This window comes from Mustela lutreola, chromosome X (assembly GCF_030435805.1).
Source record: "Mustela lutreola isolate mMusLut2 chromosome X, mMusLut2.pri, whole genome shotgun sequence".
Classification (NCBI taxonomy): domain Eukaryota; kingdom Metazoa; phylum Chordata; class Mammalia; order Carnivora; family Mustelidae; genus Mustela; species Mustela lutreola.
The window spans coordinates 63,166,820-63,194,762 of record NC_081308.1 but is presented as its reverse complement, the minus strand read 5'-3'; the positions used below and the strand labels follow the sequence as shown (position 1 = coordinate 63,194,762).

General features: G+C 47.8%; 1 protein-coding gene across 7 annotated transcripts in view; it reads right to left on the bottom strand.

Annotated features, from left to right (window-relative positions):
• Window positions 1-963: 963 nt before the first annotated feature.
• Window positions 964-27,943, bottom strand: part of DLG3 (discs large MAGUK scaffold protein 3) — a 54,476-nt gene continuing 27,496 nt past the window's right edge. For 4 of the 7 annotated variants that reach the window (XM_059157126.1, XM_059157130.1, XM_059157128.1 and 1 more), the window contains 11 exons: window positions 27,215-27,329; window positions 13,552-13,728; window positions 13,269-13,344; window positions 12,350-12,449; window positions 8,676-8,717; window positions 7,329-7,379; window positions 6,603-6,704; window positions 5,857-6,029; window positions 5,327-5,436; window positions 4,598-4,689; window positions 964-3,119 (listed from right to left, as the gene is read on the bottom strand). In XM_059157126.1, the coding sequence (XP_059013109.1) occupies window positions 3,013-3,119; window positions 4,598-4,689; window positions 5,327-5,436; window positions 5,857-6,029; window positions 6,603-6,704; window positions 7,329-7,379; window positions 8,676-8,717; window positions 12,350-12,449; window positions 13,269-13,344; window positions 13,552-13,728; window positions 27,215-27,329 (1,145 nt within the window). In that variant the 3' untranslated portion in view covers window positions 964-3,012. Of the gene's footprint in view, window positions 3,120-4,597; window positions 4,690-5,326; window positions 5,437-5,856; window positions 6,030-6,602; window positions 6,705-7,328; window positions 7,380-8,675; window positions 8,718-10,430; window positions 10,477-12,349; window positions 12,450-13,268; window positions 13,345-13,551; window positions 13,729-27,214; window positions 27,330-27,943 lie in introns of all 7 variants that reach the window. The other 3 variants (XM_059157125.1, XM_059157127.1, XM_059157123.1) reach the window with 3 other exon arrangements.

Sequence of the window (27,943 nt, the reverse complement as noted above, 5' to 3'; positions counted from 1 at the left end):
GACTCCTTTTTGTCGGGCAGCCTTCTCACAAATGAGAGAACATGTCAAAGGAAGAGCCCTGCGAACTGTAAAGCACCACAAACTGGAGGAGTCTCCCTCCTGTGGCTTGGCCGCACACGTCACGGCTTCTGATGAATGGTCACTCTTGACTGCAGTCACAGAGGTGGCTCACCGGGCTGTTCTGCAGAAGTTGCGGTGCCGTCAGCCAGGTTGCGCGTGCCTGCTCTGGAGTGCCTCTCTTCAGAGGGCCTGCCACCCGCTCTACCAGCTGGGTCCTACCCTGGGCCCATCTCCACTCTCGTTTTCCCGAGCTCTCAAAGGTTTCTAGAAATGCTGGGAGCCAGTAGGCCAGCTTTTTCTTGCTGTTATTTGTCACTCAGGGCCCCGCTGCTAGCTTGGCCCCTGCTTTCTCCTCAACAAACATCTTTGCCGTGGCAGGTGTCTCCCATCTTGTGTACCTTTTGGGAAAATGTCAGCATTTTGCCACGGAGAATATGGACACGCCTCACACCCGGTTGGTGCTGTGAGGCAGTGTTCGTGGGCCGCAGTGGAAGCCCAAGCATATAGCTTTCACAAAGGACCCAGCACAACCACAGTGATCTGGAAGCATTCAAAACACCTGACTCAGTCTGTGGATGGTCACTAAGGAGTCTTGTGAAGATTTTACTTATTTTTGAGAAAGCGCGTGGGTGAGGGCAAGTGGAGGGGTGAGGAGAGGGGGAAGAAGCAGAGGGGCAAAGGGACAAGCAGACTGTGCTGAGCGTGGAGCCCAACGCAGGGCCCGACCTCGTGACCGTGAGATCACAACCTGAGCCGAAATCAACAGTCGGATACTTCACCGACTGAGCCACCCAGGCGACCCTGAGCAGAGTCTTTTGGATCTCCAAGGTTGGAGACCTTCCCACGGCTCTGTGCCCACCTCCCTTCTCGACCCCATGAAGAAAGTCTCTGAGCCACACACAGTTCATTGCAACTATCGTTTATTAAAAAATATATGTCTCCTTGGAAGGAACACTGGTAAACCAACTAGTGTCATGCTTACTTTGAATCTCGATCTCCTTCTCTCGGAGGGGCAGAGGGTTGAGCATTACTCAGAGTACATCACTTAACATCTGAGAAATGACACTCCCCACTCACCCCCTCCTCACCAGAGTCGCCATCAGCCATCACATCATCCCTTTTTGCCTTCAATCCAGTGTACTGCCCAGGTAAAGCTGCTGCCCTTTCTTTCCCCTCATTCTGGGCCCCACGCTGTATAGTTAGCCTCATTGTGCTAGTAGGAGAACTGTTAACATTTCCTAAGTTTGGCTGGTAGCACTCTGAGCGTCTTGGACATGGCATCGTTCACACCAGTCACAATGCCACAGGCTGGGAAACCGGCCAGGCAGATCCACGCTCTTCTCCCATGTTGTACCCACCATGGGGCAAGGGAGGTGCGGGGGTGGGGGGCGGCCACAAAAGAGCCTGGTGGGGGTGGGGCAGGGCCTGAGCCACACCTACACCCCCCCCCGCCCCCGCCGCCATGCTCGTGGTCAGAGAAAAACCAACTGGTCTCACCAGCAAGGGACTCTTAGCTCTGCAGGTAACTCAGACGGCCCGAGTCTACTCCCTTCTCAAAGCCACAGTAAGCTACCAGCTGTTGGTGTGGGCGCTGGGGGAGGGCGTATGGAGCAGCTGCAGAAAAAAACCAAATCCAACTTCTCATCACATGGCTGGCCAGGCCCACGGCACTCCCACCGTTCCAGCGCCGAGCTGGCAAGGGACTCCCTGTCCCCGTTGGTGGGGCCCCACAGAGGGGCCTCAGGGGAAGCGGGCACACCCCTGGCTGTGAGTGAGGGCCCCTGCCTCCCCTCCGCGGAAAGGCTGGCGGCTCCGGGCATACCCACGGTCACAAGGCCCGGCTCCTCCACAATGTCATGAGCCTTTCAAACCCTTGCCAAATTGGAGTCTACGCATTCACTTAAATAGTAAAAGTAAAATTTGGAATAATGAAAAGGCTGACACGGTAGCACAACATGGTTTTGGTTTAACAGCAGCTTAAAAATGAACAAAAAGGAAACCTCTCATGCAGACACATCAGGTGGCAGGAAACAATAGGCAATGTCATCGGGAGCACTGTTGGCCATTCTCTCACTTTCCATCCCCCTGGACTAACTGTGCGGGCGGCAGGTGGCAGCTGCCTCAGGATCCCTTCTCCCAACTTCTCACCCCGCAGAGCCAAGGCCCTCCCGCTGACCCCACCCTAGAGAAAACCTCAGCTTTCGAGAGAATGACCAGAAACAAGTGCCCTTGGTACAGTAATTACTACCACTTTCAATCCCTCCCCAACCAGTTGGGATAGAAGATGCCATCTGATTGGAATATGAAAATTAAAGCATTTCTCTAATAACACAGTACCATTGATGAAGTCTCCATAGATTTTCTAGTCCAAATGTGTGTGAATATATATATATTATATGAGAGTGTATAATATATATATATAATAATTTCTATATATTTTATATAAATTACATATATATATCTATATATAAATAAGATACTTTCTGTCGCCATACGTTGCACCGTTCAGCGCTGCGTGAAAGCAGCGGGAGAGGCAGAAATGCCTGGGAGCCTCTCGGCACACGGCACACGAAGCTTGCTTCACAAGCCGTGCAGCTGTCCGGAGCCTGGCTTTCCAGCAGTCCTCCTCTCGTCTCTTCGCTTCTGCTTGGTTTTTATGAAAACAATGACTCTGATGGATTTGCTCCTGTGCTAGCGCTTGGGAAAGGTCCATGCAGGAATGGGCACAGTCACATGATGAGTGAGATGGCATCATCCCAAAAAATAAACTAAAACCAAATGAAAATTTAAAAAAACAAAACAGGACTAGAAAACTCAATTTTTGGGACATATCTAAAAAAGGGGACAAGAACAGTAGTCATTTGTTCTCCTGGTGGGGACAGGAATGAAGAGGGAGGAGGGAAGAGGGACTTGATGTCTTCTGTTCACAAGAGAGTGCTTGGTGGGGATTCTTCAGAGTTTCTCAGGGGATGGGACCCAAATGTAGTGCCCAGACTGGTCCTCGATGATTTGTTTGATCTTGTTATAAATCTCTTCCAGTGAGTCACCCTGTACAATGGCTAAAGTAAAGAGGAAAAGAGAACTCTTACTGTGCTCCACAGCACCGTCAACCCTGCAGTCTAGCCTGCCCTGGCAGCCCCCAGCCCCAACTCCACCTGGCAGAGACCCTGCATGGCCTAGGGCAACGACGGAAGACGGTAGGTGCTCTAAGCCCAGGGCTCAGTGTCATCTTGCCGAGACAGTAAGACTAAGTGGCAACGAACGAGAAAATGGATTGTTCAGAAAATGTTTACTGAGCACCCACTAGATTTCAGACCTCACAGCTCATGTTGCTCTTGGCAGCCGTGAGGCCAACAGCTGGTCATTGTAAACAGGCTCAGTAGAAGATTTGGAAAATCCCAGTTATCCAAAGAACCAAAAGAAACAGTTTCTAGCAAGAGGCAGTTGCTCCTGGGGCCATCGCATCCACTCTATGTCAGAGGTTGGTCAGGAAAACTAGGACAGAGACTAACAGTAAAGGGAGCTCCAAAACCCAAGGTCTGAGAGTACAGCTATGCACCCTCTCCCTGCTTCACCTGGTGGTGCTGCCAGTTGGGGGTTCCTCAGCACCAACCTGCACAGAAATGTCACTGTGCTTTATCTTTTTTTTTTTTTTTCCAGTTTTTTTCTTTAAACTCTAGTTAGTTAACCTGTAAGGGGATATTGGTTTCAGGAGTAGAACTGAGTGATTCATCACTTACATACAACAACCAGTGCTCATCCCAACAAGTGCCCCCTCATGCCCATCCCCCATCCAGCCCCACCCCCCCATCTCTCTCCCTGTGATTGTAAAGGCAAGCAACATATTGCAGGGCGCCTGGGTGGCTCAGTCGGTTAAGCATCTGCCTTCAGCTCAGGTCATGATCCTGGTCCTCAGGTCCTGGGATCAAGTCCCATGTCGGATCCCTGCTCTGCAGGGAGTCTGCTTCTCCCTGTGCCCCTCCCCAACTCGCTCTTGCAATCTCTCTCTTTCTCACTCTCTCTCTCAAATAAATAAATAAAATCTTTTTTAAAAAAATAAGAGAAAAGAAAAGGTAACCAACATATTACAGAGAAACCTTAACAACCTTTTAGGAACTGACCTCAAACAGATGGCCATACGCACACACACACTGACAGATAACTTGAACACCCCCCTGAAAAATCATCATCATCAACCACCATAGATTTGGCACCTAAAACACCCAAAACCGAGGACTACACTGTGGGGAGGAGTTGGGAGGGAGAGAAGCAAAGTAACACAGGGAGCCTCTGATCTGGTAGGGACATGAAGACAAGATGAACAAAATGATCCATGGAAGCAGCTGGTGGTGTGGTCGAGACTACAGACTGGCTAAACTCCTCTAGCTGGATGGAAGGAACTTGAATATTTTGCAAAGGCCTGACCTGCAAAGCATCCAGACACTCTGGACGGTGCCAGGTACCTAAGTCTTTTGGAGACACTTACAGGTGTCAGGCTGGTCCTAGGTTACCAGAGCCAGGCAGCAGGGCTTCTTACCTGTGAAGTATTCTCCAAACTCCTGCTCCAGTTTCATGGCTTTGTCAAAGATCTTATTTGCTTGTTCGTATGTCTGCCGTCGGTTCATCTCCCTGACGAAGACAGAGAAGAAAAATGGTATCAAATTGGATTCTATGTGTGCCTTTGTTTTGTTTTTGAGAGACAGTGCACAAACTGGGGGTGGGTGGGGCCAGGGGAAGAGAGAGAGAGAATCTTTTGTTCTAAAGATTTATTGATTTATTTTAGAGAGCACAAAGGCGGGGGAAGGCCAGATGGAGAATCTCCAGCAGACTCCCCACTAAGCACGGAACCTGAAGTAGGGCTCAAAGTGGGGCTCAAAGTGGGGCTCGATCTCATGACCCTGGGACTGCAACCTGAGCTGAAACCAACAGTAGGATGCTCAACCGATGGAGCCACCCAGGCAGCCTCTGGATGCTACGTTTTGATTACCATAAAGGATTGCTCCCAGGCTCCCTGAAAATCCGCTCAGCTGCCCTCTGAAAGCAGCAGTGGCCCATGGCTCAACATCTTCCCCAAACCTGGCAGGTTTAAAAGTGCGACTGGAATACAGGTTCGGGCACTCACATCAGAAGGAGCCCTCAGAGTGGATGCAGACCTGCCTTAGAGCTTCCATGGCATCTTACCCCTGCCCAACAACTCAGTTTATTTTCTTGTTCCTTTCCAGGGCCCTCTCCTAGCTGGGAGTGTCTGAGACTCGCAAATACTCACATAAGTGCTTCAATGGACTTGGGCTTGATGAAAATGGCAATAGGGTAAAGTTGTGCTTGCTGCAGCCTCTTGATAGCATTGCCGGAAACATCTAAGATGCAGTGCTTGCCCTGAAAAGGCAAAGACTTGTTATCAGCCTACCCGGTCCCTGTCTACCCAGCCCCAAGCACTTACCCAGTGGCAACACAAACATCTGCCTGGTCAGGGGCAGTGGTGGGCACCCAGGGCCACCCAGAGAGGTCTAGAAGATTCTACCACTGAGGCACCCAGGCCCCACATTTTGCTCCGCCTAGCCAGAAAAGGCCATATCTGCAGAGGGGTCACCAGTCCCATCGGTGACATGCTGGGGTGAGCTGCATGGAGGAGACACAGCTATCTCCATCCAGGGGGTGAGAACATGTAGAGCCAGTGTGCTGTGTGGTTGTGGGCCCCGTGCCGGAAGGAGCCAAACCCTAACGGAATGTGAGCAGGAACATTTCAGTTTTTCCTTTGACAGTTATATTTAGCAAGGCCATCTCCTCTCTTCTTACCCTCTCTGCAACTGCCCGCACTGACTGGATGCTGGTCCCATAGAGATTATCGTTAAATTGGCCTGCTTCAATGAACTTGTTGTCCTGAATATCCTTCTCCATCTGTTCTCGGGAGACCACAAAGTGGTAGTCTTGTCCATCCACCTCATTATCACGCCGAGGCCGAGTGGTATCTGGAGGAAGAAAAGAAATGCTCTGTGGCCCCAGGACAATGACCTGCCCCAGGCCAAAAGAGATGACCTGTTCCTCTCTCACCTGGGCCTCAGGGCCACTCCAATATTTTCCAAGTGAGTGGGCAGATGTCGGGGAGAGTAGCTGGAAAGAAGCGTGTCTTGCCTACTTCTCTTGTAACCACCAGGGCTCACACACGGAGCTATTTGCTTTAGTTTAAACTAAACCAGAGAGGTAGGGTTTCCTGGGCCAAAACCTGGCAGAAGATGCCAAATGAGGCACGGGAGCCAGTGAACAAGCTGTCCATGGGGCTGTGCCAACACCACTTGGGCCAGGCACCCCATTCGCCCAATCCTTCCTGACCATCACTACTCAAAACTTCTCTCCAAGAGAGGAAGCAGGCCAGCCTCATGGCTTAGGCCTCCCAGCCCCAACAGCCTTGTGGGAAAATCTTCCAGAGCAGCAGACCCTGTTCCCAGAGAACCCAAGCACCTGGCCCCAGAGCCTTTCCATGAAACATCTGAGTAATCATTCCCGGCACACTCACACCTCCCTTCCAAAACCTGGGCTCTTACGTGGTACACAGGAGCCAAATTTATGCGGGAACTCTGAGATCAGGTCATCGTTGACTCTGTCCTTCATCGGGCCCAGGATGATCACAGGCCTTGCATAGTGAACTGGAGAAAGAGAGCATGGAGGTCATGAGGGAGGCCTCCCACCTGACGGCCTCTTCCATCTCCACGCCTGCCTGGAACACCGAGGCTCTGCAGCCACCACTCAGACAGGGCAGAGTGTCCGTGGCTAGTCCCTGGCTTTTAACTACAAAGACACCAAAGAGCCTTTAATCTGAAAATACCTCAGTCCAAGGCAAGTCTGAAATCCGAAGCATCTCCCCTTCCAACAGATTCAGGAGCAATCTCTGTACGGGCACCAGCAGCTAAGCAAGGTTTTTTTTTTTCTCCCTGAGAACCCACTACAGGGAGGGACTGGGACCTTTCTTTTAGCAACAGTCACACCCACTGAGATGAACCCTTGCCCTCTTTGTCAACCCGTCCTCTGCTCTGGAAGGCACCGCAGCAGAAAAAAAGGTATGGTGAGGGGTGCACACTGGGTTTCCTTTCCCCTTTTCTATGACACAAGGAAGACACAGGCAAGAAGGAGCTGCCGGGGGTCCGCACATGAGGCAAGCCCCGCCCTCCTGCTCCCGAGTGCTCTTCCTTGTGCTGACACAGCCCACCACTATACTGGGCCCTGTGGTCATGAAACCAGCTCCAAGGCAAGACTCTCAGAAGGGAACTTACTTTCTTGCCGTGTCACTGGCTCATAGGACAAAATCGCATCCTCTTGTCCTTCTGCAACAAAAAAGGGAGACACGTTAGCACTTTGTAATTGGCTTCCCTGCATCCTGGACCCCCTACAGCATTCACCTCACCCCCACCTCTGTCAGAAAACAGCTTTGTCAGGTGGTACTTGCTACCACCTGCCTTGTGGGCCTGTCTGCTACCCATCAGCAAGAAAGCACAGGAAGCTGTTCACCACCCCTGGGATGGGAGTCAGGAGTCCTCTTGTTCAGCAAAACATACCTGACCAAAGGGACATGACCCAGAAGCCATGAAGCCTCCACCAAAGACCACCCCCATTTCTTAGGAACTGTTCTTGTAGTCAGTAGTCAACTGTGCTCAATTATGCTCTTGCTCTGGTAAGAACCACAGGGACGCTTCAACTGGATGATAAATGCTGCCCATGTCCCCTAATCTGCAGGCAGGGGAGTCAGGGCACTAATGAATGCTAACTTGCTCTTTTAAGGGTCTGTCTATCCCCCCTGCACTGAGGAAATACCCAGATCAGTGGCTCAAGGTTGGGCTAAGGTCCCGAGGCCCCTCGAAGAGAAATGCCAAGCCCCGCTTTCTCATGGTAGACCTCCATACACCCTAGTGATGATAAACTTTTCCTAAAATAGTCACCAAGCCACTTGGTTCTGGGTGTCTGGGTGCCATGGGGCTGATGGCAGTGCCGGGGAAGGCAGCAGTATTTGCATCAAGCCCCAGGATGCTCGTTCATAGGCTTCCTCTGAGCCTAAGACTCGTGGGCAGACTGTACAAAGACCTCTAGCCACAGCTCCTGAGAGGCCACGTGGGGTTCCACCTGTGGCTTCTCTGGCTTGGTCACGGGATCTCAGAAAGAAAACTGGGCAGTTACCAGGTTGCTTAACCCAGCAAAAGGACAAAGACACTGAGCCTTGACCCAGGAGGTCCTAGAGACCTGCAAAGGCAATTCAGGACAACATCCCACAGGAGCCACTTGTCTTTTGGTCTCTAAGCAAATCTGTAAAACTGGCAGCATTTATAACCCAGGAGGCCCCACGGCAGGGATTTACTCAGTGGCACCTCACCCTCCCCAGGGCCCCTGGGACGGCATTAGGTCGGGTCCTGGCCAGAAGTGCAGGCCTTATACTCTCCTTTAATTCATGGTCTAAATCCCACCCCATCAGGACAGAATGGCCACAGCATTTCCAGGATCTCAAAGTGTACGTGGCTAAACGAAGCACTAGCCTCTGAACAGAAATGGCAGCCATGCAACGCTGGAATGAGGATGGCTGGGACACATGGGAGAGCTACACAACATGGGGGAGAATGACACACACTTACTGGAACTGCTTTCGCTGTCACTGGTGTTGGATGTCACTCCCTCTGCAAGCCAACAAGAAAGAGACTCCAATTCAGAACACACCACTGAGAGGTCACACGCGGCACAAAACTCAAATCCTCCAGGAGGCAAGACACTGAACTGCCAAGCAAACCAGGCCACAGGAGGCCTGCCACATCCGGGCTACCAACTGGGAGGCAGAGCGCCAGTCCTGAGCCCCTGGCCATATCAAACTCGTCCCCAGAGCCCTCTTGGTCCGCCAAGTCCCTCCCGATACACTACAAGCCTTCCATTCTTCAGCAGCATCCTCTTCATCTGAATCAAAAGAACTGACCTGGAGTGTTTCCAAATCCTATCTCAAAATGCATCTCCCAAGGCTAATGACTGGAAAGGAAAGGCAGCAACAGCAGCAAAGAGAAGTCCCCTCCCCCAGACAGAGCCCCTGAAGGACAGAGTTATGTGGTGCTCCAGAACTAAGAGGCTAAACACAGGGAGGCTGAGCTGTCACCAGGGACTGAGGCTCTGACCGTTTGGTGGGACCAACAGCCCTCCTGCTACCACTATCATCTAGCCTCCTCCTCCTCCTTCCTAGCTTGGCCTCCGTGGTGAGAGAGGATGCACCTTCATCTACAATCAGAGAGACCACAGAGACCAGAAACACGGAATGCTGGGAGGCCAAGACAACCGTCCAGTCTCAGACCGCTGGGACACTCGGCATCTGAGTGTGGGCATGGCCACCATGCTCAAAGGAGACACAAGGTGCAATATGGCCCAAAAAAGGGCCACTGCTCCCAAGAGGACAGGCAAATGAAAATGAAACATGAACACAACAAACAATGGACAGAGACACTGCTTGTTTCAGCCAAGATGACACTGTTCCAGACTCGGATATGCTGTGGCCCCGTAGGAAGGACTGGATGAGTCGCCATCCCAGGCGAGTTCCTGAACAATCCCCTGAGGAAGCTCCTTTCCCTTCATGCCTTTATTATTTACTGAAGGAGAGTACATGCTCACAGAACCTGCCTGGCACAGCCACGTGTACATGCCCCTCCATGCACAAAGGGGCTGCTAAGGTGCCATCCTCTTGGTCCCTTCATTTTCCACTCTAGAATTATTTTCTAGAGAGGACAGGTCAGAGTTTGCCCGAGATAAGGCACTAGATATATATGTACATATATATGTCCATAGGTGCGGCTGAGACCCCCACCAGCTCGGCGCCTTAGAGATGCTCCATGGAAAGCCAGCCCATGGCTATTTCCTGAGGCCCATGGGCCTGCTGGGATGTCCCAGATGCATGATGGGTAAAGGGCTTCACGGTACTTTTGTCCCTAGTTAGAGAAACCAAAACAGCTCATTCTTAAGCCCAGTTCTTTAGTGCTGTGTCACTAGGAGAAGCAGCCAACCAGCCGGTACCCCTCACCTCAACAAGAGGCTAGAGATGAGCTGAGTGGTCACCCCTGGAGAAGTACTTCTTTCCCACCTCATTTCTAAGGTGGGGGGCCAAGATGGATCCCCACCCCTTCAAGGTACAAAAGGAAAACACAGACGTGAATGATAGGCTTTTATTAAGGTACCAGGGATCCAGAGCAAAAGTGTGACATTCAGAGCCACTTGTTCCTTCTCCTGCTACGGTGTCAGAGTCCTGACAACATTGTCCTCCCCTCACCCTTTGCCCTCACCCACGTTCCCTACACCCCCAACCCCAGCATGTCCACTCATGCCAGAAATACAGTTAGTGGTGTGTAAGTTTGACTTACTCAGGTTCTTTGCTCCATAATAATCGTCACTTAACCCAGGGAAGTCCTGATTTCACAGACAGCAAGGACAAAGAGAGAGGGAAAGAGGGAGGGAGGGAGGGGAGGGAGGGAGGGAGGAAAAGAATTGGGACAAAAGAGGAAATAGAGAAAAAAGACATGGGGAAGGAAGAATACAGAGCCAGGTAAGCATTAGTGACAGAAGTATGAAATACTATGAAGACCTATAATTATAGTGAGGTTAAAATTTTTGCTATAGAAAGAACACCCCAGAACAGATAAGATACAGGTACTTCATACTGCCAAACTTGCTGCCATAGGGCCTTGGAGCAGACTACCTTTCTGAGGTAGTCTACAGTCTATAGCCCAACAGGACAGAACAGGTAGACTGTTCCATCTGTTCCAAGGCTCAGAGTACCTGCTTTGGCTGAATTTGTACTTACAGAGCCCAGGTCTCTGCTCTGTCCATGTAATCGCCATTTCCCTCTGAGGGTGCATCAAAGACCAGGCAGAATTATCATCATCCCAAGGAACTTTTGCCTAATAGTGACTCACTCTGTCCAGAGCCTTCAAGGAAAGCTTCGTGCAGTGTCAGGTATGGCCTTCAAATCTGGCCTGAGTTGTGCAGACCACAGGGGATGAGCTCACCTTCTGAAGAATAAGCACTGGGTGGTTTTAACTCTCATCCAAAAGGCATCCCCTGTCCCTCAGTTGGGCCACCCAACGGCAAACCCTCCCCAGGCTAGATAGAGCACAGAGGTTTGGAGGCTGACCCGGTGAACTGCGGTGACCTCCCTTCAGACCGTCTCCTACTGCACTGCTCACAAGCAGAACCCACGGCAGCTTGTGCTTCTTACTGGGCTACCCAGGATTATGGCCCATCACCCCCATCTGCATGAAGGCACCCTTGGATCGACTAGCTACCACTCTAGACAGTGATGACCTACGTAGACCATGACCATACATCAGGCTCGCCTAGACAAAGTCAGTCCCCCGCGAGTCCCAACAGCCCAAGACCCCACGGCCCCTCCTTACAAGGCGGCAGAGGAAAGGCTTACAATTCAGCAGGATGATTAATATATGAGAAGTGTCACACCAGCTTGACCTGGTGTTTAAGGTGAGGGCCAGAGCAGTTAATTTCTGAGGCATATGGTAAAATACGAACATTTCTCAGGATTCACAACATTGGCTCTGAAAAGTCAGCTTATGGCCTTTCCTACCATTTGCTGTTTTTCAATAAATCTTTCTTTAGACAATGTTGAGTAATCCCCCTTCCACGTTAATTCCTTTAGGCAGAAGGGATTTTATTTTGAAGGCTGGCTCTGTATCTGGGACGACAGTGAGTCTGCTGGAGCCGGGAGGACATCCTGGGTGCCTACGCACGTGCATGTAATTCAGGAAGCAGGTCCGACTAGGTGTCCAGGGAAGAAAATGCTCTTCTCTTAACACAGATGAGTAAAGTTAAGGGAAAGAAAACACAGGAGGAAGAAGCCAGGAGAGCAACACTGAGTCCCTAGACCTGGTTCTCTTGAAAAACCATTCTTCTAAAACTGCTACTGGGGCTGAGAACTGATGATGACCCCAGCAGAGCTTCGTCTGGCACCCCCAACACCAGTGCCAGGGATGCCCTGGTAGCCAGCCTTAGAACTAGTTAGTCCTTAGAACCTCCAACATTCTTTCGGAGTGAGCAGCTGGATAAGAGAGACCCACTGTCTCCCTGTGCAGACCAATCTCTACACTGACTCTAAATAAACAAGGATGCACGTGCATACACACATGCACCCAAGCACACATGGACAGACGGACACACACACACACACACACACACACACTTTCCCCATCTTCTCAGAAAGGGAGGTGCAACTGAGGAAGAGAGGGCAGGGCTGTGGACAGTCTGCTCTCTGTACCCTGCTGCTACTTACGTTCCTGTATGCTGCTCTCCTGGGCCATGTTTTCTTTGCTCTTGTAAAATGGAAACTTTCGAGAGAGGCGGAAACTCTTTTTACGTTTCGTTTTGATCGACTGTGAAAGAACATGAAGATGGAGGGGAAGGACAGAAGAAAAAAAAAAACAGAACAATGGATTTTAAAGCATGCAAGAAAAACTAAAATGGAGACAATGGTGAGCTAAATAAAAGACCATCTCTCACAAATGGAATCTATGAGATTAAATGAAAGTTGATGTAAGAGGAAAATCATGTTTACAGAAAAATGTTGTAGGGATGTTAGAGGTTTCTACCTAATCCAGACTCACAGCATTCACTGGCACTTTCTAAAGGACAAAGGTCATTGGAGCCTCCTGGACACATGCCCTAAGGTGCCACTGATACACACAGAGTCATCTACTCCGTGTCTCTCTTCCCTCTAGCACTCCAGAAGTTCTTTGGCCTGCAAAGCTCATAGAAGAAAAGGGGTGAATGACTGAGCCCTCATGCCTCACTGGTCTGAAGGGAGGTGGTCAGAGCTCTGAGGCCAGCCTTCCTCGCTGGGTAACAAGGCCAGGTTCTGCTCAGAGTCTCCACAGCTCTGACAGGGTCTGCGGCCAGGGAGATAACCACAAATGGCTTCAGGTACCCGGAACAAGTCAGCCTTTCCAGACAGTCCAACTCCAACACATCTTCAAGAGCCAGTAACCCAGGGGGAAGGAGTACAGACTGGACACAGAGTTTCAGTGCCCTCTCTCTGCTTTCTGAAAAGCAGCCAGTGTTCTGATAGGACAGAGTCAGCCCCCTGAAAAAGAGATATTCTGTTGTGCTCCCCAGTTCTCTTAGCCAGCAGACAGACTCCAAGCTTCTTACTCCTCTTCACATATTGGCTGACTTCCTTGGGGATCCCCACTTACCCTGTTAGACTCAATCATCCCCGTCCTGGCATGGAACTTCACGGTTTTCAATCGAGCTCTTTCTTTCTTTTCCACCCTGTTTTGGAGTCAGAAAGGAGTCCTGTTACTCACCACCAGTGCATGGTCTCAGCAGCCCCCTTTTGGCTCCCTGAGTCATAACTATGTCTTCAGCACCAACTCCACTGAAAAGGAATTGCTCTCAAGCAACTTACAGTCTAATAGATACAGAAGAAAGCAATACCAGGAAGAGGGCAAGGAAGGCCTCAGGATCATGACCACTCACCTCTTCTTACTGGGGATCACACCGATTTGCTCGCTCTCTCCATGTGGTGTCACCAGTCTCGCCTGCCACCACTCATCATCAGAAGCATTAATGACGTGCAGAATGTCACCATAAGAGAAGCTGAGCCCCTGGCTTGGCAGGCAGCTGTCCCGAGTTCGATCATAATCAAACAGGGCCCTGAAACACACAGGGAAAGATGAAGTCATCATCCTAACCCTAAATGCCAGGAGCCTGGCACTCTGGAAAGGATGGCAGAGGAAGGCCAACCCAAAGAGTCAGCATGGACCCAGAAGCCTCAGAGCAGACCAGAGGGAATTCTCCAGGAGACTGTATCCTTCCTTCAGTCTAGATGTTACAGATATGTGCCTCTTCTCAAAGAAACATCCCACTTTCCCAAAAAGGGAAGTAAGAGAAAATCTTTCATGAGTCCCAATGCCTGTAAGCTTCTATCTAGGTACAAAGTAGAGATCCGAAGTAGAACACTCAACAGTCCTCCCCCACACCCACATCCCAGGGAAACAAGTTAGCTCTACCAAAGGGCTTACTCAGTTTACAAACCTATCTTCAAAAAGTAGTTGAAGGCAGGGCATAAAAATATGAACTACAGTCTCAAACAATGAATGGTAAACGCTGCAGAGACCCAAAAGAGAAAAGGATCCTGTGTGCTGGGACAACGAAAGAAAAAGCTAAGGCTGACATTCACCCACACAATAATAAAGTTGAAAGGATGCTTTAAAGAAGGCTCTGAGTTTAATCTCTCATCTTACATGGAGGGAGAGGGAGGTTCAGGGAGGAAGAGTAATGGGACCCAGATCACACACCTACCTAACCTAGGACAGTGGCCAGGTCCTCTGACCAGCCATGCAGAGTAGAGTAATAAAGAAGGTGGGAAAAGGCAGGAAGGGAACTATAACATACAGGCTTGAGAAAAAGGAGGGAGGGGCCCAGCTTGGCTGTAGCTGCGAGTCCTAGGAAAGGAGGTTGGAAATAAAGTTCTGGGGCAAATTTTGGAAGGCCCTGAATATAGCAGTAGCCCCTGAAGATTTGAGAGTAGGGAGGCGACATATATACCCTCATATACAATGGGATGATCATATGGAGTGGGATGGGGTGGATTTGAAGGCAAATTTAAAGCACAACTACAAGCTCAAATCCTGAAGGATCCATCGCTGACTCTGGCTCTGGTGAAGCTGGCACTTCACACCAGAGCTCCCTGCTTCAGGGAAGAAACTCACCTGCATGAAAGTGTCTACTGTCCTCATCCACCGGATCTCTGCTCAGAGTCACTGCGAATGGGTGATTTCAGCGAGAAGTTTGTGTTTTTCTACTCGCCATCGAGGCTCTCTTTTTTACATTCTCTGTTAACACCTTTGTACACACAGCTCAGTGCATTTCCCAGAACTAGTTTCAAGATTTAGGCTTCTACCTGCAGTTCAGTGGTCTGTGGCTGGGCTGGAAGCTGCAGAGTAAAACCCACTATTTCCCCACATGCAGGCCCAAATGAAATACAGAAGGCAGTAAAAGTGTGCAGAGTGAAATTTCCACCTACTTTCCAAATTTCTTAAAACAGAAGTCTTAAGAAATCACTATCAAATTATTTGAAAATCCAAATACCCAAACTCTGAATAAAGCCCTTTATCTCCCTCAATTTATACACTCGAAGCAGTAAGGAGGGAGGCCGGGCCAGCAGATCAAGGAGACACTCTGCCCAAGAGGTTTTTTCCTGGCTCCGCGTCACAGGATCACATCTGAATGCATTTGCCCGGCATTTGAAATGGAGTTTCCTAAAGCAAGGAAGGCATTCTGTAGAATGTTCCTACAAACACAGGCATGGTGAAGACCTTATTCAAAGTGACAATAAGAAACACTCAATGTCATTCTGGGCTTCAAAGATTAAAACAAATGTAGTAAGGAAAAGAACAGAACTTAGATTAAGCACAAATTAGTTTGGGGAGGGAAGAAGGAAGATGTTAAAATGAATTAGGAGATTAGGATGAGGCTGTAAACACTGGAAGAGAGAGCTTACTGGTGATAATCCAGGAACAGATTCTAGAACTTTGCAGAACCATGTCTGACCTTTGCCAACAGCAGTAAGAAGCTGCAGCACATATGATCAAGTTAATATAAACACGTCTTCTGGATGTCAGGAAGCCAATTATTGGTCATTTTTTAAACATCTGAGGTTGAAATGAAACTAACATGCTAGGTCACTTCCAAGAGGAATTTCATATCCCTTACTGTACTAAGACACATGTGCCATGAGCTAAGTAACGACGAGGTGAGCGTGGGTTGAAGTCACCGGGAAGTCGGCAGCGAACACCACACGCCGGCAGCGGGGCCGTCTGCCTTGCCTTTACCCACAGGCACAGGGACCTTTTATAACTTTTCTTTCAAAAATACAAGTCAACATAAAAACAAACTGCTTTCAAATTTTTGTGCTGTCTCTTTTTCTTCTTTAACACATTTTGAAATCACTGCTTCTTCTTGCTATTTGTTGATTACTTTTTATTTTTACATTTTAGACATTAGATACTGGTTTTCTTTATTTCTTTTTCTTTTTTTTATTTATTTGAGAGAGAGAGTGAGAAAGATCACAGAGGGAGAGGGGGAAACAGACTCCCCACAGAGCAGGGAGCCCAATGTGGAACTTGATCCCAGGACCTCGAAATCATGACCTGAGCCAAAGGCAGATGCTTAACTGACTGAGCCACCCAGGCGTCCCAGATTCACTGTTTCTTTCTGTTACAGCCAAAATATTTGAAAGCAGTTTCCTTTGTAGAGCCAGAAAAGAGGAGAATAGGAAAAAGATTAATTTTTTTGAAATATGTTACTCTAGTATTTGAGATTTTATACTATTCCTATGCATTAAATTTCATTAAAAATTAAATTAATATAAGATCATTATGGATTCTTTGAGAAACATGAAGTCTAAAACCAGAAAAATCACATTTACTATAACTCAGAACAGTTCTTCATATTGTTGGGATATTATATAACATTGTGTAATAAGTACACAGAAAACAGATTTCACTGAGATGAACAGATTTACACTCAGTGTGTACATACACACACTGAGATGGTGTGTATGTACAATTTGGCAACCTTAGGTGTCATTGGAAATTATATCATTAATATTTCCCATATCATTGACTACTCATCAAAATTAATATTCTTAAAAGATGATACAATATCCTTAAGAATGCTTAAGGATATTCATTAATTAAACAAGTATTTTTGAGTATCTAATATGCTCAGGCACTCTTCTGGGTGTTTAAGGGGGACAAAAAAAGGAAAGCAGTACCTGGCTTGCGTCATTTGCTTCTGGTAAGGAACATGTTTGGCTCTAAATTCCCCAGCAAACAAGGCCAAAAAAGGGCTGTTTCCCAATATAGAGTGGTCCCCAAGTTTATTTGGATTTTGTTTGATGGATTTGTGTGGATGAGGGACACTGAACAACCAAATAAAGCATGTTTGTAAACTATGATTTTGTTAAACACATAGCCACACATTTGAATTTGAAATGAAAGAAATGAATTTGAGATTCTGAACCATAACGTCGTTCTCAGTTGAGAATGTAAAATGAATGAACAAGAATTTCCTTTTCTATCAATCAGAACTACAAATGGAAAAAGAGCTTTGCAGGACATCAGAGCCTCAGAAGACTCTAAGTTTCCTTCCACCTCTAGCATTTCACGAGTTCAAGTCTTTTCTAGGTCTTCTCTGCCAGGTTAAACATACCCAATTCCCTCCTCAGTCCTGCCACTGTCATGATGGTGATTTCTTTTCCAAATCCACAATGTGGATTTTCTTTGAATCCATTTTCTTTCTTTGGCTGCCAAAATTTTATTTGACTACAAGCTAGAAAACATCCTCAGAGATGACAGAGAGCAGGCCCAGAGGTGCACAGGGCCTCATCTAGAGTTGTGTGGTGGGTGACTCTCACACTGGGGCTCTTAAATCTCAAAAATTTCATGAGGTCTAAGTCACAGTCACATTACAACCTCCCCCTAGAAAGCTAACTCCCACTTGGCTATGTCTTAATAAAATACCTTTCTCCCATTATTTAAACATTCACTTTGTCTACTTTGTGTGGGGCACTGTGTTCGATAGGTGGAAGACACAGAAGCAAGATTAAATCTTGGCCTTGGAGTGTGCTGGCCAAGTATGTGGTATTGTAAGGCAGGAAGGCGAGATAAGCCAAGGCCTAAAGGCATTCAGAGAGAGCATAGGTCACACCTAACCCGGGGAAGCTAAGAGGGAGGGGTTGACTTTTGAACTGGGCCTCAGGGAAGGTTCAGGATTTCAAGAGAAACATGGGGAGACGCCCTTCTGGCTAGAAAGAACTGCGTAAGCAAAGGCTTGGACGCAAGCAACCCAGGGTGTATAGTGGGGTCGGCAGCACCCATATTTGGCTGTAGTGCGAGGGGCTTGGTCTGCAGTCCAGCTAAGGAGTTTGGCATTCGCTTGGTAGGCCTTGTGAGACCCGACTTCACAGCCTCGTCTTTTTTATCGTTACCAGCCTAAACTTTGATGTGGAAGGTACAATTAAAAGAGAACAAGGGGTGCCAGGCTGGCTCAAATGGTAGAGCACATGACTCTTCATCTCAGGGTTGTGAGTTCAAGCCCCACATTGGGCATAGGGTGAAAGAAAGGAAGAAAGGGAGGGAGGGAGAGAGAGTGAAAGAGAGGGAAGGGGGAAGAAGGAAGGAAGAAATTAAAAGAGAACAGGCTGAATAGTAAAACTGAAACCACCTTTCAAATGATGTATTTCATGTAATCAAAAAAAGTATGTAGGGCGCCTGGGTGGCTCAGTGGGTTAAGCCGCTGCCTTCAGCTCAGGTCATGATCTCAGGGTCCTGGGATCGAGTCCCACATCGGGCTCTCTGCTCAGCAGGGAGCCTGCTTCCTCCTCTCTCTCTCTGCCTGCCTCTCGGCCTACTTGTGATCTCTCTCTGTCAAATAAATAAATAAAATCTTTAAAAAAAAAAAAAGTATGTAAATTAGACCTTAATGAATTTGAGGGGCACCTGGGTGGCACAGTTAGTTAAGTGTCCAACTCTCGATTTCGGCTCAAGTCATGATCTCAGGGTCGTGAGATCAAGCCCCACTTGGGCTCCGTGCCCAGTGTGGAATCTGCTTCAGTTTCTCTCTCCCTCTGCCCCACACCACCCCGTCTCTCTCTCTCTCTCTCTCAAATAAATAAGTAAATGAGTCTTTAATATTTTTTTAAAAACTTTAACTTTGAAAAAGTATCGAGATCTTTAAGAAGCATGCTCAACTGTGGCCATCTAGCAGTGACGATCTCTCTTAGGAACAGCCTGACTGGCTCCTTGCTACAAATGCCTCAAGCTGGAACTGGTAAGAGGATGAAGGAGCACCTTTCTCCACAACATGGATATATCCTCCTATCCACCTTTTATCCTTAGGGCAAGCACTAGAGAAAATCAAGGCAGATACCATACCACACCCCGCCTTTTTTTTATTTTATTTTTTCAGTGTTCCAAGATTCATTGTTTATGCACAACACCCAGTGCTCCATGCAATCCATGCCCTCCTTAATACCCACCACCAGGCTCACCCATACCCCACCCCCTCCCCTCTAAAACCCTCATTTTTTTTTCTCAGAGTCCACAGTGTCTCATGCTTCGTCTCCCCCTCCAATTTTCCCCAATTTACTTTTCCTTTCCTTCCCCTAATGTCCTCCATGTTATTCGTTATGCTCCACAAGTAAGTGAAACCATCTCTGTTTGACTTATTTCACTCAGCATAATCTCCTCCAGTCCAGTCCATGTTGATACAAAAGTTGGGTATTCATCCTTTCTGATGGAGGCATAATATTCCATTGTATACATGGTCCATTCATCTGTTGAAGGGCATCTTGGCTCTTTCCACAGTTTGGCTATTGTGGGCATACCATCCCTTTTAAATACCTTTTAAATCAGACCAAACCACTGTCCTGAAATTGAAATCCTATACATGGAAGGCCCAGATGATACAGCAACAAAACTTTTCAAGCTCTGACTTAAAAAAGTGAGCAGAAAAAAAGAAAGCCAATACCTGTCTCCAAACACCTGAAACCACATTGAACTGCTCTGGTACCTTCGTCCCACCCCATGTATGTGAGTTTATTGACAAGAAAGTGTGTTGGGAAACTAGAAGCCTCAGAAACCCCTTATTCTTTCTGCGTCTAGATAAAAAGAACTTCATGAAAGCCTCTGAGTTGACAACTGGTCAGTTCAGAGGGAAACACTATGTCAGGAGAGAACAAAGCTATGGAAATATTACCATCTACAGCCTAAGATCACAGTAAGTGGTCTACATAAAAGATTATTCTTCAACCCTGAATATGTTCCTCCTTGGTTATGGCCACGTGCCTCTGTGAAGCAAGGGAAAGCCAGATCTTGGGTTTTCCTGCAGATTCTTAAACATTACGGCCAGGCCAGAAAAACACCAACCTCTCTTGAAGCAGGACAAAGACTGGCCCAGAGGAAATGTGGCATGTAAAAACAAAGTGAAAGCGGGCAACGAAGCCGCCTTCTGGAGCCAAGTCACACCAGCAGGAAAAGCAGATGCTCACTTCCCAGGGTCTGCAGGTTGGGGTTCCTGAGCTAGGCTTCAGCATGGCAGCTTGAAATGCCACTGCCTATCTTCCTAAGGAAAAAGCACTGCCAAAGGTCTTGAAAGATATGTTGTGTAAGTGGTGACCTTTCAAACACAATCCCCTAAGAGCTGCATGCACCTGCCCACATAATACACGTGCCCTAGGGGACTTTGCCTAATCTTCCCTTCAGCTGGGACCTCACTGCCCCACCGGAATGCAGGAAGATAATCAGCTCCAAGTAAACAGATTACCAGGCCAAAGTCTCTGCAGTTCAGATCCTAAATTGTGCAGTTTGGGTCTAAATGATCCAAAGAAATCAGAAGCACCTGGCACAGCCACCTCAGCGTCTTGGTGAACAGGAATGCAAAGAAAATGGCTACTACCAAGGAAACTGGTCAGGCAGGTTTCTCCAAGCAAAATAAACAAGAGTACTTCAGCCTCAAAGACCAGTGGCTGCTCCTGCTGTGCTCACCTAGTAGTTTGCCTACCCCTCTACCCCCCTCTGCCCCTGGTGGCTCAGTATGGCCTGGGGAGGTGGGGGTGGGGGGGCTCTCTCCGACCCCTCTCACCTGCATCAGCTCCCCTGAGTCCCACCCTTCTCTGTGACCCTGCTCACTCCAAATTTCTTTCTTCCAAATTCATACTATGTATACTAGTATACATACTAGTATGTATTCATACTAAAGCAATGGCCTTTCTTAATGTTTTCAATTTAAGGTTATTTAACTCTTGCAGTCTTAAAATCTTTTCATAGTATATCATCAAAGGGAATCCCTTTGCAGACCAAGGCAGTGTCTAATGCTCATGAATGGTGGAGGAGATCAGGCTAGGAGAGTGGGGCACAAAACACCCTCCCAGATACTCTCCAGGTGCTGTGCCTTTCCCTCCCATGCCAGCTGGGATATAAGACACTGCTTTCTTCCTCTGGACAGTGCTATCGGCTGAATGGTTGTGTTCCACCAAAGCTCATACCTTGAGGCCCTAACCTTCCAGGTGATGGTATTTGGAGATGGACTGGGAGGTAATCAGGTTCACATAACATCTTGAGGGAGATAGTTCCCCTAAGAGAAGAGGCAGAAACAAGGAGAATCTCTCTCCCTCCCTCTCTCTCTCTCTCCTTGCATGTACCCAGGAAAGGTCAGGTGAGGACATAGCAAGAAGGTGGCCATCTACAAGCCAGGAAAGTTGCACGAGCAACACGCTCACCAGAACCTGAATCTACTGGACTTCCAAGTGTCCAAAACTGTGAGAAATAAACATCTGTTGTTTAAGCCACCCAGTCTATGGTACTTTGTTACAGCAGCCTGAGCTTCAGAATGTTCCAGATAAAAGGCACATATTATTTGAAAATTGAGCAGCCCCTCTCTTGGCTCGTCCATGTGAAGCATGCACTGAGAGTCATAAAGCAACAGTCACTCATCAGCTCTGGACCTTACTGAGAGAGCTAAAATTGCTAGCAGCTTCCACAAAGCAACCTAAAAGTCCAAACTTGAGTACTCAGGTTGATATAAGATGGGTCATCTCAAGAGGCACAAGTGCCCCTGATAGCAAGTCAGGTCTTTGTGGCTCTGTGCAGAAGGGAACATGGAGAACAAGGAAGGGCACTGTTGTCTTTAGTCTACTTCAAAGTCTCAGGCCTTTAAGGTCAGTTATGACGTTAGACGGGCAGTCAAGGCCCGACTGCCCCGCAGTGTATGAACACTTGGGGTCACAACACCTGTTGGGTCAGCTGAGGGGATTATAACCACGGGTCCAGGAATGCTCTTTGGAGAATGTGCTCTAGCAACAGGCAGTTCAAGAACCACTGATATAGAATAAATCTGCCCCACCCTCTGGTAGCCCGGAACACACAGAAATTGCTATTGCTTTTTAAGATGTATATTATTATCACCCCCAAATTCTGTCAGACAGTGAAGCCTGCCAGAATCACCTCACTGGCATTTTAATCCACTACTGAAACTCATTAATGAACAAGACAAAGTCAGGCTCTCCTAAGCACCATGCTGGGCTATAAGCACAGGACAGTTGCACAATTAATGTCTGCTTAATGATGAGACGGAGCCTTTTCTGGCCCTCTTTGATGATCAAGCCAATCTTTTTTTATTAAGATTTTATTTACTTTTTTGACAGAGAGAAACACAGTAAGAGAGGGACTACAAGGAGGGGGAGTGGCAGATGGAGAAGCAGGCTCCCTGCTGAGCAGGGAGCCCCACGCAGGGCTTGATCCCAGGACTCTCAGATCCTGACCTGAGCTGAAGGCAGACCCTAACCAACTGAGTCACCTAGGTGCCCCCAAGCCAATATTTCTGACACAGTTTCTGGAATGGAGACTACAGATGCCCCGACATGATTTCCTTCCTCAAGTGGGAAGCAGACCGGAATGGTAGATGGCCAGCTGGGAGGCCAGGACTCCCCAAAGGTCTGCCTGATGTTGTCCTGTGGCTGTGAAGAATGTACCCAGCGTGACCAGAAGAGACTTGTAAACGTTCATTCTACAAATATACTCTCAGGCCTCTTGGCAGCCTTTGGAGAACAAGGTCATTCGTTCATTCATTCAAGAAACAGACAAAATAAAAAGAACAAACAAGTTTAGAACTTGGAGGGTCCGTGGAACTCTCACCTACCCTGTGTCTTTTCGTACTCCCTTCACATCAGAATGACCTGAATTAAACACCCCAACCACCCTGGTCCTGAGCAAGAGGCTCAAGAGAGGCCTACTTCTGTGAACTTTTCCAGTGTGGAGGGCAAATTCACTAGCAGAGCAAAAGCCGTAGTGTGGGCAGAAAGATGGGCTCCACTCATCCTACGTATTGAAGGATCTACACCATTGAAGAGATGAGGCTACTGTGGTGAAGGCTGGGGAAGGCCTTTCCATTAAGTCACTAGTGATCTTAAAACCAAATCACATTCTCCAAACACTGCAATCTTTCCTTCTTTCCTGTTCCTGGCTCCCCTGCTCTGCAAACCCCATCTCCTCTCTCCTGTTAGTACAGCTGCAGCTCCCTAGGGCTCCAACTGCTATAGGCTCCGTGACACTATCAGAGAGTGCTGCTTGCTTGGCAACCCATGCACACCAGAGAATAATAGACACTTGGGAGAAGGGAAGGGAGAAGAAACATATCAGAGGGGAAACAACAGCTAAAAGAATCAGAGGTAAAACCCCAACCAAAAAGGTATCTTTTCATTCAAACCACCTGCTGCGCAGTGTCTTCTGTATAGCTGGCAAGCTGCAGAAGGGCAGGACCCACATCCGCTGCTTCCTTGAATCTACCTCCACCATCATGCGCTGAGTCTCCGCTCTGTGCTTTCCTGATTTCCACATAATCCGAGCTACCATAAGTGTCATGTTAGGTTGTTCAAGGGAAACAGAAATAAATAGCTACTGTGACAAACAACTGGTTATTCCTGAGTGTTCTGATTGCTTGTTAAAAAAAAAAAAAAAAAAAAAGAATACATTTCCCTAAACCCATTGACTCCAAAGCGATAAAAGAGGATCCTGGGGGGCGCCTGGGTGGCTCAGTGGGTTAAAGCCTCTGCCTTCGGCTCAGGCCATGATCCCAGAGTCCTGGGATTGAGCCCCTCATCGGGCTCTCTGCTCAGCAAGGAGCCCGCTTCCCCCTCTTTCTCTGCCTTCCTCTGCCTACTTGTGATCTCTGTCAAATAAATAAATAAAATCTTTTAAAAAGGCTATAAAGAAAATAAAGGACTTTAACCACAATTTAAGGGTCACAAAGCCCCTAATGCATAGATGTTCCCTGTTTGTTTCCCTTTATCCTGAAAACCTCAAAGAAGTACTGAAAACTTCTGATTAGATTATGACCAGATTGTTGCTTTAGCTTCAAGCCCCTTTTAAAACATCGAGGCAAATAGCAAATGGGTGCCCGGCCTCTCCTGAAACACCTCCAGTAACAGAAGATCAAATTTACTACCTCCGGAAGCAGTCCATTCCATTTTCAGACAGTCTTAATCATCAGCTCTTTTCTTCCTTCTGTGGAGCTCAGATCTGCCTTGTGTGACAGAACAAATCTAATCCCTTTTCCACATGATAGGGTGATGCAATTAACTTCAATAAGGAAATTGAGGAGCAGCAGGTGTGGGGGGGTTCAATTTTGAACACACTGCTTGTTTGAGGCACTGGGAGTGCAGCTTCATGCACATGTTCAGCAAGTAGTTGATATGCGGGTCTGGGGTTCACTAAAGAGATCAGGGATGTCATTTATACAACAGGATCGCCATCTGTGAAAATAAATGACACTGCTATTTTGGGGGGCAGAGCTAATGAAAGATATCGAGGAATAGTTAGCAAGGTAGGAAGAGAGCCTTTAAGGAAGCAAGCAGGGAATTCATGGGAACAAATGTGGTGAAGAGGTCAGACCAATGGCAGAGAACCAGTGAACCAGTCATTGAATTTGATGACTAAGAGGTCACTATGGGTCCCTGACAGAGTTGGGCTTCTGGTCCTCCAGAGCCTTCCGGAGTTGCTTGGAAACATACCACCATGCTGAAAAGCAGACACATACTTCCTTTCCTACTGAAAGAGAGGTGATTTGAAGACATAGCAGGAGCAAGTACAGATGACTCTACATTTCCCAACCTGGATTTAAGACGGGCTTCTCCAAATAGGGCTCCCAGGCTCCTATCTTTTGGTGAAATGCTGCCTAGTACAATCCGTCCTGGATATGAACCACAGTATAGAGCTTTCTTCTCCTGTGTTTAATACTGCGTTTGCCCAACTTACTGACTGCTGATTTTGCGCACAATACATTAACATCTCAGGGAACTAGGGTTTCCTGGCACATAATTTGGCACATGTGGTGAACAGAAGAGAGACAATAGTTTAAGGGACTGCTGGTATCAAGGGAAGTTTTTTCTCTCTTCTTTTAAGAAGGAAGAAACTTGAATATGTTTACATGCTAACGAAAAGGAACCAAGTGCAGAATGAAAGAACACCAAACAGGCACGAAAGGGAACAGAGCAAGCCAGGCTCTGGTAGGGGGGTTAGCTTAGCAAAAGACCTCAGCTCACTGCTTTAGCCCCATAAAACACTTCCCTTGACTAAGTCTAGTGATCACAAATGTTTGTTATTTGAAAGCGTACTTATTTTCCTCAGAGGACACCAAAGTTATCTAGATAAGGTTAAGAGCAGATTATATAAACCATATAAATGGATTTACTAGAAACAGAGCACAGTGTTCACCCTCCTCCCCAGAGTCAGAAGCAATGTATCCCATTCCCCAGGGCCAAGGAAGAGGGTGTTCCAGGTCTTCTAGGTCTTCGAGGTCAGGAGCTAATGCCCCACTTCCCCTACCCAGGCAGGGAGAGCTCTAGCACAGGATAGGTGGAGAGAGGAAATCTAAAAATAAAGCTCTCCGAAGAAACTGTCTTGCCTAAAGAGCAGCTTCCCACGCACCCTGGAGTGCCACATCTGCGGGGGCTGGCAGCATGGGAACGGAACAATCCTGACCAAGTCACTTAAGTATTACTCTTTTGCTGGGGGCAATAGCACATTTCTGCTTCCCCCCATCAGTGGCCTGGTGTCTAGGCTACAGAGCCAGAGCAAGGCCATAGTGATGGAAAACAGGAAACTGAAAAGATCACCAGTTGACTAGTACAGCCTTCCTCTAGCTCTCCTCCCTTCATAGCAGTAGATGAGCAGGGCAGAAGTTAAGAAAGCTGCTATTAGGGGTGCCTGGGTGGCTCAGTGGCTTGAGCCTCTGCCTTTGGCTTGGGTCATGATCTCAGGGTCCTGGGATCGAGACCCACATCAGGCTTCCTGCTCAGTAGGGAGCCTTCTTGTCCCTCTCTCTCTCTGCTACTTGTGACCTGTCTGTCAAATAAATAAATAAAATCTTTAAAAAAAAAAAGAAAAGAAAGACAGCTCTTTTGAACAAAGAGTCAAGCTGAGTGTTCACTTTAAAAAAAAAAAAAAAAGAACCATGAAGGGTTCTAGTGGGCTTCCTGGGCTTCCTGGGCTCCCTGGGCTTGGCTCCCTGTAGTTGGGCCAGGGACTACCCACTGAGGGAAAAGAAAATCAAGCACTGGGAGCCCAGCTGCACTTAGCATGTATGCTCACTGGCTATCCTCAAGTCCTACCACCAAGACAGAGCAGCTGTCCCACTGCCAGGCAGTTAGCAAATGTAGCCTTCCCTCCTAACCCCCCAGCAGGTATCAGAGGCCACTAGAGAAAGTCCAACCCAAGAGTTTAACACCTCTGGCTCAGGGGAGTAATTCCAGCACCTCTTACTCTAAGAATTTTAACCTTGGAGAGATACAGTGTATGTGCACCACACTGGAGTTTCGCCAAGAAGCTAGGGCAGGAAGAAAACTACCCCTACTTCTACAAGGAAGCCAGAGTGTTCACTTAGCAGTCCAACTCCCCAAGAGGTTTGTACTTTGACCTGCCAAAGTATTAAAATGTGCTTCAGGGGTCAAAAGCTCAACCTTGCTCAGTATCTCAGAATAGCTTTCAACAGCAAGACAGTCAATGCTATATATCCATTCCCTCCACCTACCCTTCCTGGGGCCCATACACCATCCCATCCCAATTTCCATGATTCAGATACAGCAGACCTGCACAGCAGGGAGGAAAAAAACACCGTTTTAAAAAAAAATCCCAGAAACAGCAACCTGTCAGTTCTTTGGTCTCTTCCAAGAGACCCTGTACCAGAACGCAGTGATAGTTGATAAACTCGGATACAAATGCTGATGTCTACTATGCATATGTAGAGGGGGGGAATGCCAAGTTTTCTCCTCAAATCACAGATTGCCGGCAAAGTACTCTGAACATCTGAGTGCTGTTTGAATGCTGACTAGCAACAATCACCCAGCAGTCTTTTACAATTAGAGCAAACTGAAATTTTCTCGTACTGAGTCATTCATGAGCAAAGAGGAAGAAGCCAGCTCACTCACAGAAAGGAGAGCCACTGACCATAAAGTACCCAACCTGAGCATTCAGTACTGGGAGCGCACACTCCCTAGCCCTCTAGTTCAACAGGAAGAGCTGGGTCGGCATAGAGCTCTCCTCACACGGCCTAAGGCCTGCCGCTCAGAAGTGTGACTTACCTGACATATAAAGACCTCTTCTCACTTGTTCGGAGGGACCCAGACCCAGAGCTCATGCTGCTGTTCATCATTTGTTCTCGCAAGTCATGTATCTTCGATTCAAAGCGACTGTACTCTGTCAGGGAGACAAGGGAACAGACAGGAGAAGAATGAACCCAAGGAGCTGCACCAAGCCTGCATGCCAGTGGCTGAAGAGCCAGAAGACAGAAGCAGCCAGAGGCTGCAGAGTCAATCTTTGCTTTGATAAGCAGAGTCCCTCCTCCAAGCAGAGACAGACAGACGTCTTTCCACTCACAGACCAAGAGAAGGAAGAAACACACCTGAAAAAGGAGTAACATTTGGACACAGCAAATGGAAAAAAGCTTTTTATCTGCCTTGAAATCTCACTGATCCTTAAAAGAAACAACTGGAAAGAGGTTCCAGCTCAGCCTTCATAAATCTTTAGAGCCGGCACTAAGGCCCAAGGAGAGCAGATGGGGAAGGAGACTTTCCCAAAAAAGTGGATTGCAGAGAACAGATGGCCCTGAGACACGGGGCGGAGGGGCTGGAAAGGACCTGAGGCCATTATATCATGGTTAGGCAAGGAAGACGATTTGTTTCTAGATGACTTTTTTTTTTTTTTTGAGGGGGAGAATGGAACCCAGTACACAAAAGTAAAAACAAACAAACCTCAGAATCAGATGAGAAGATGACAAAGCTCTCTCGGGTTATTTCCCTTTTAATAAACAG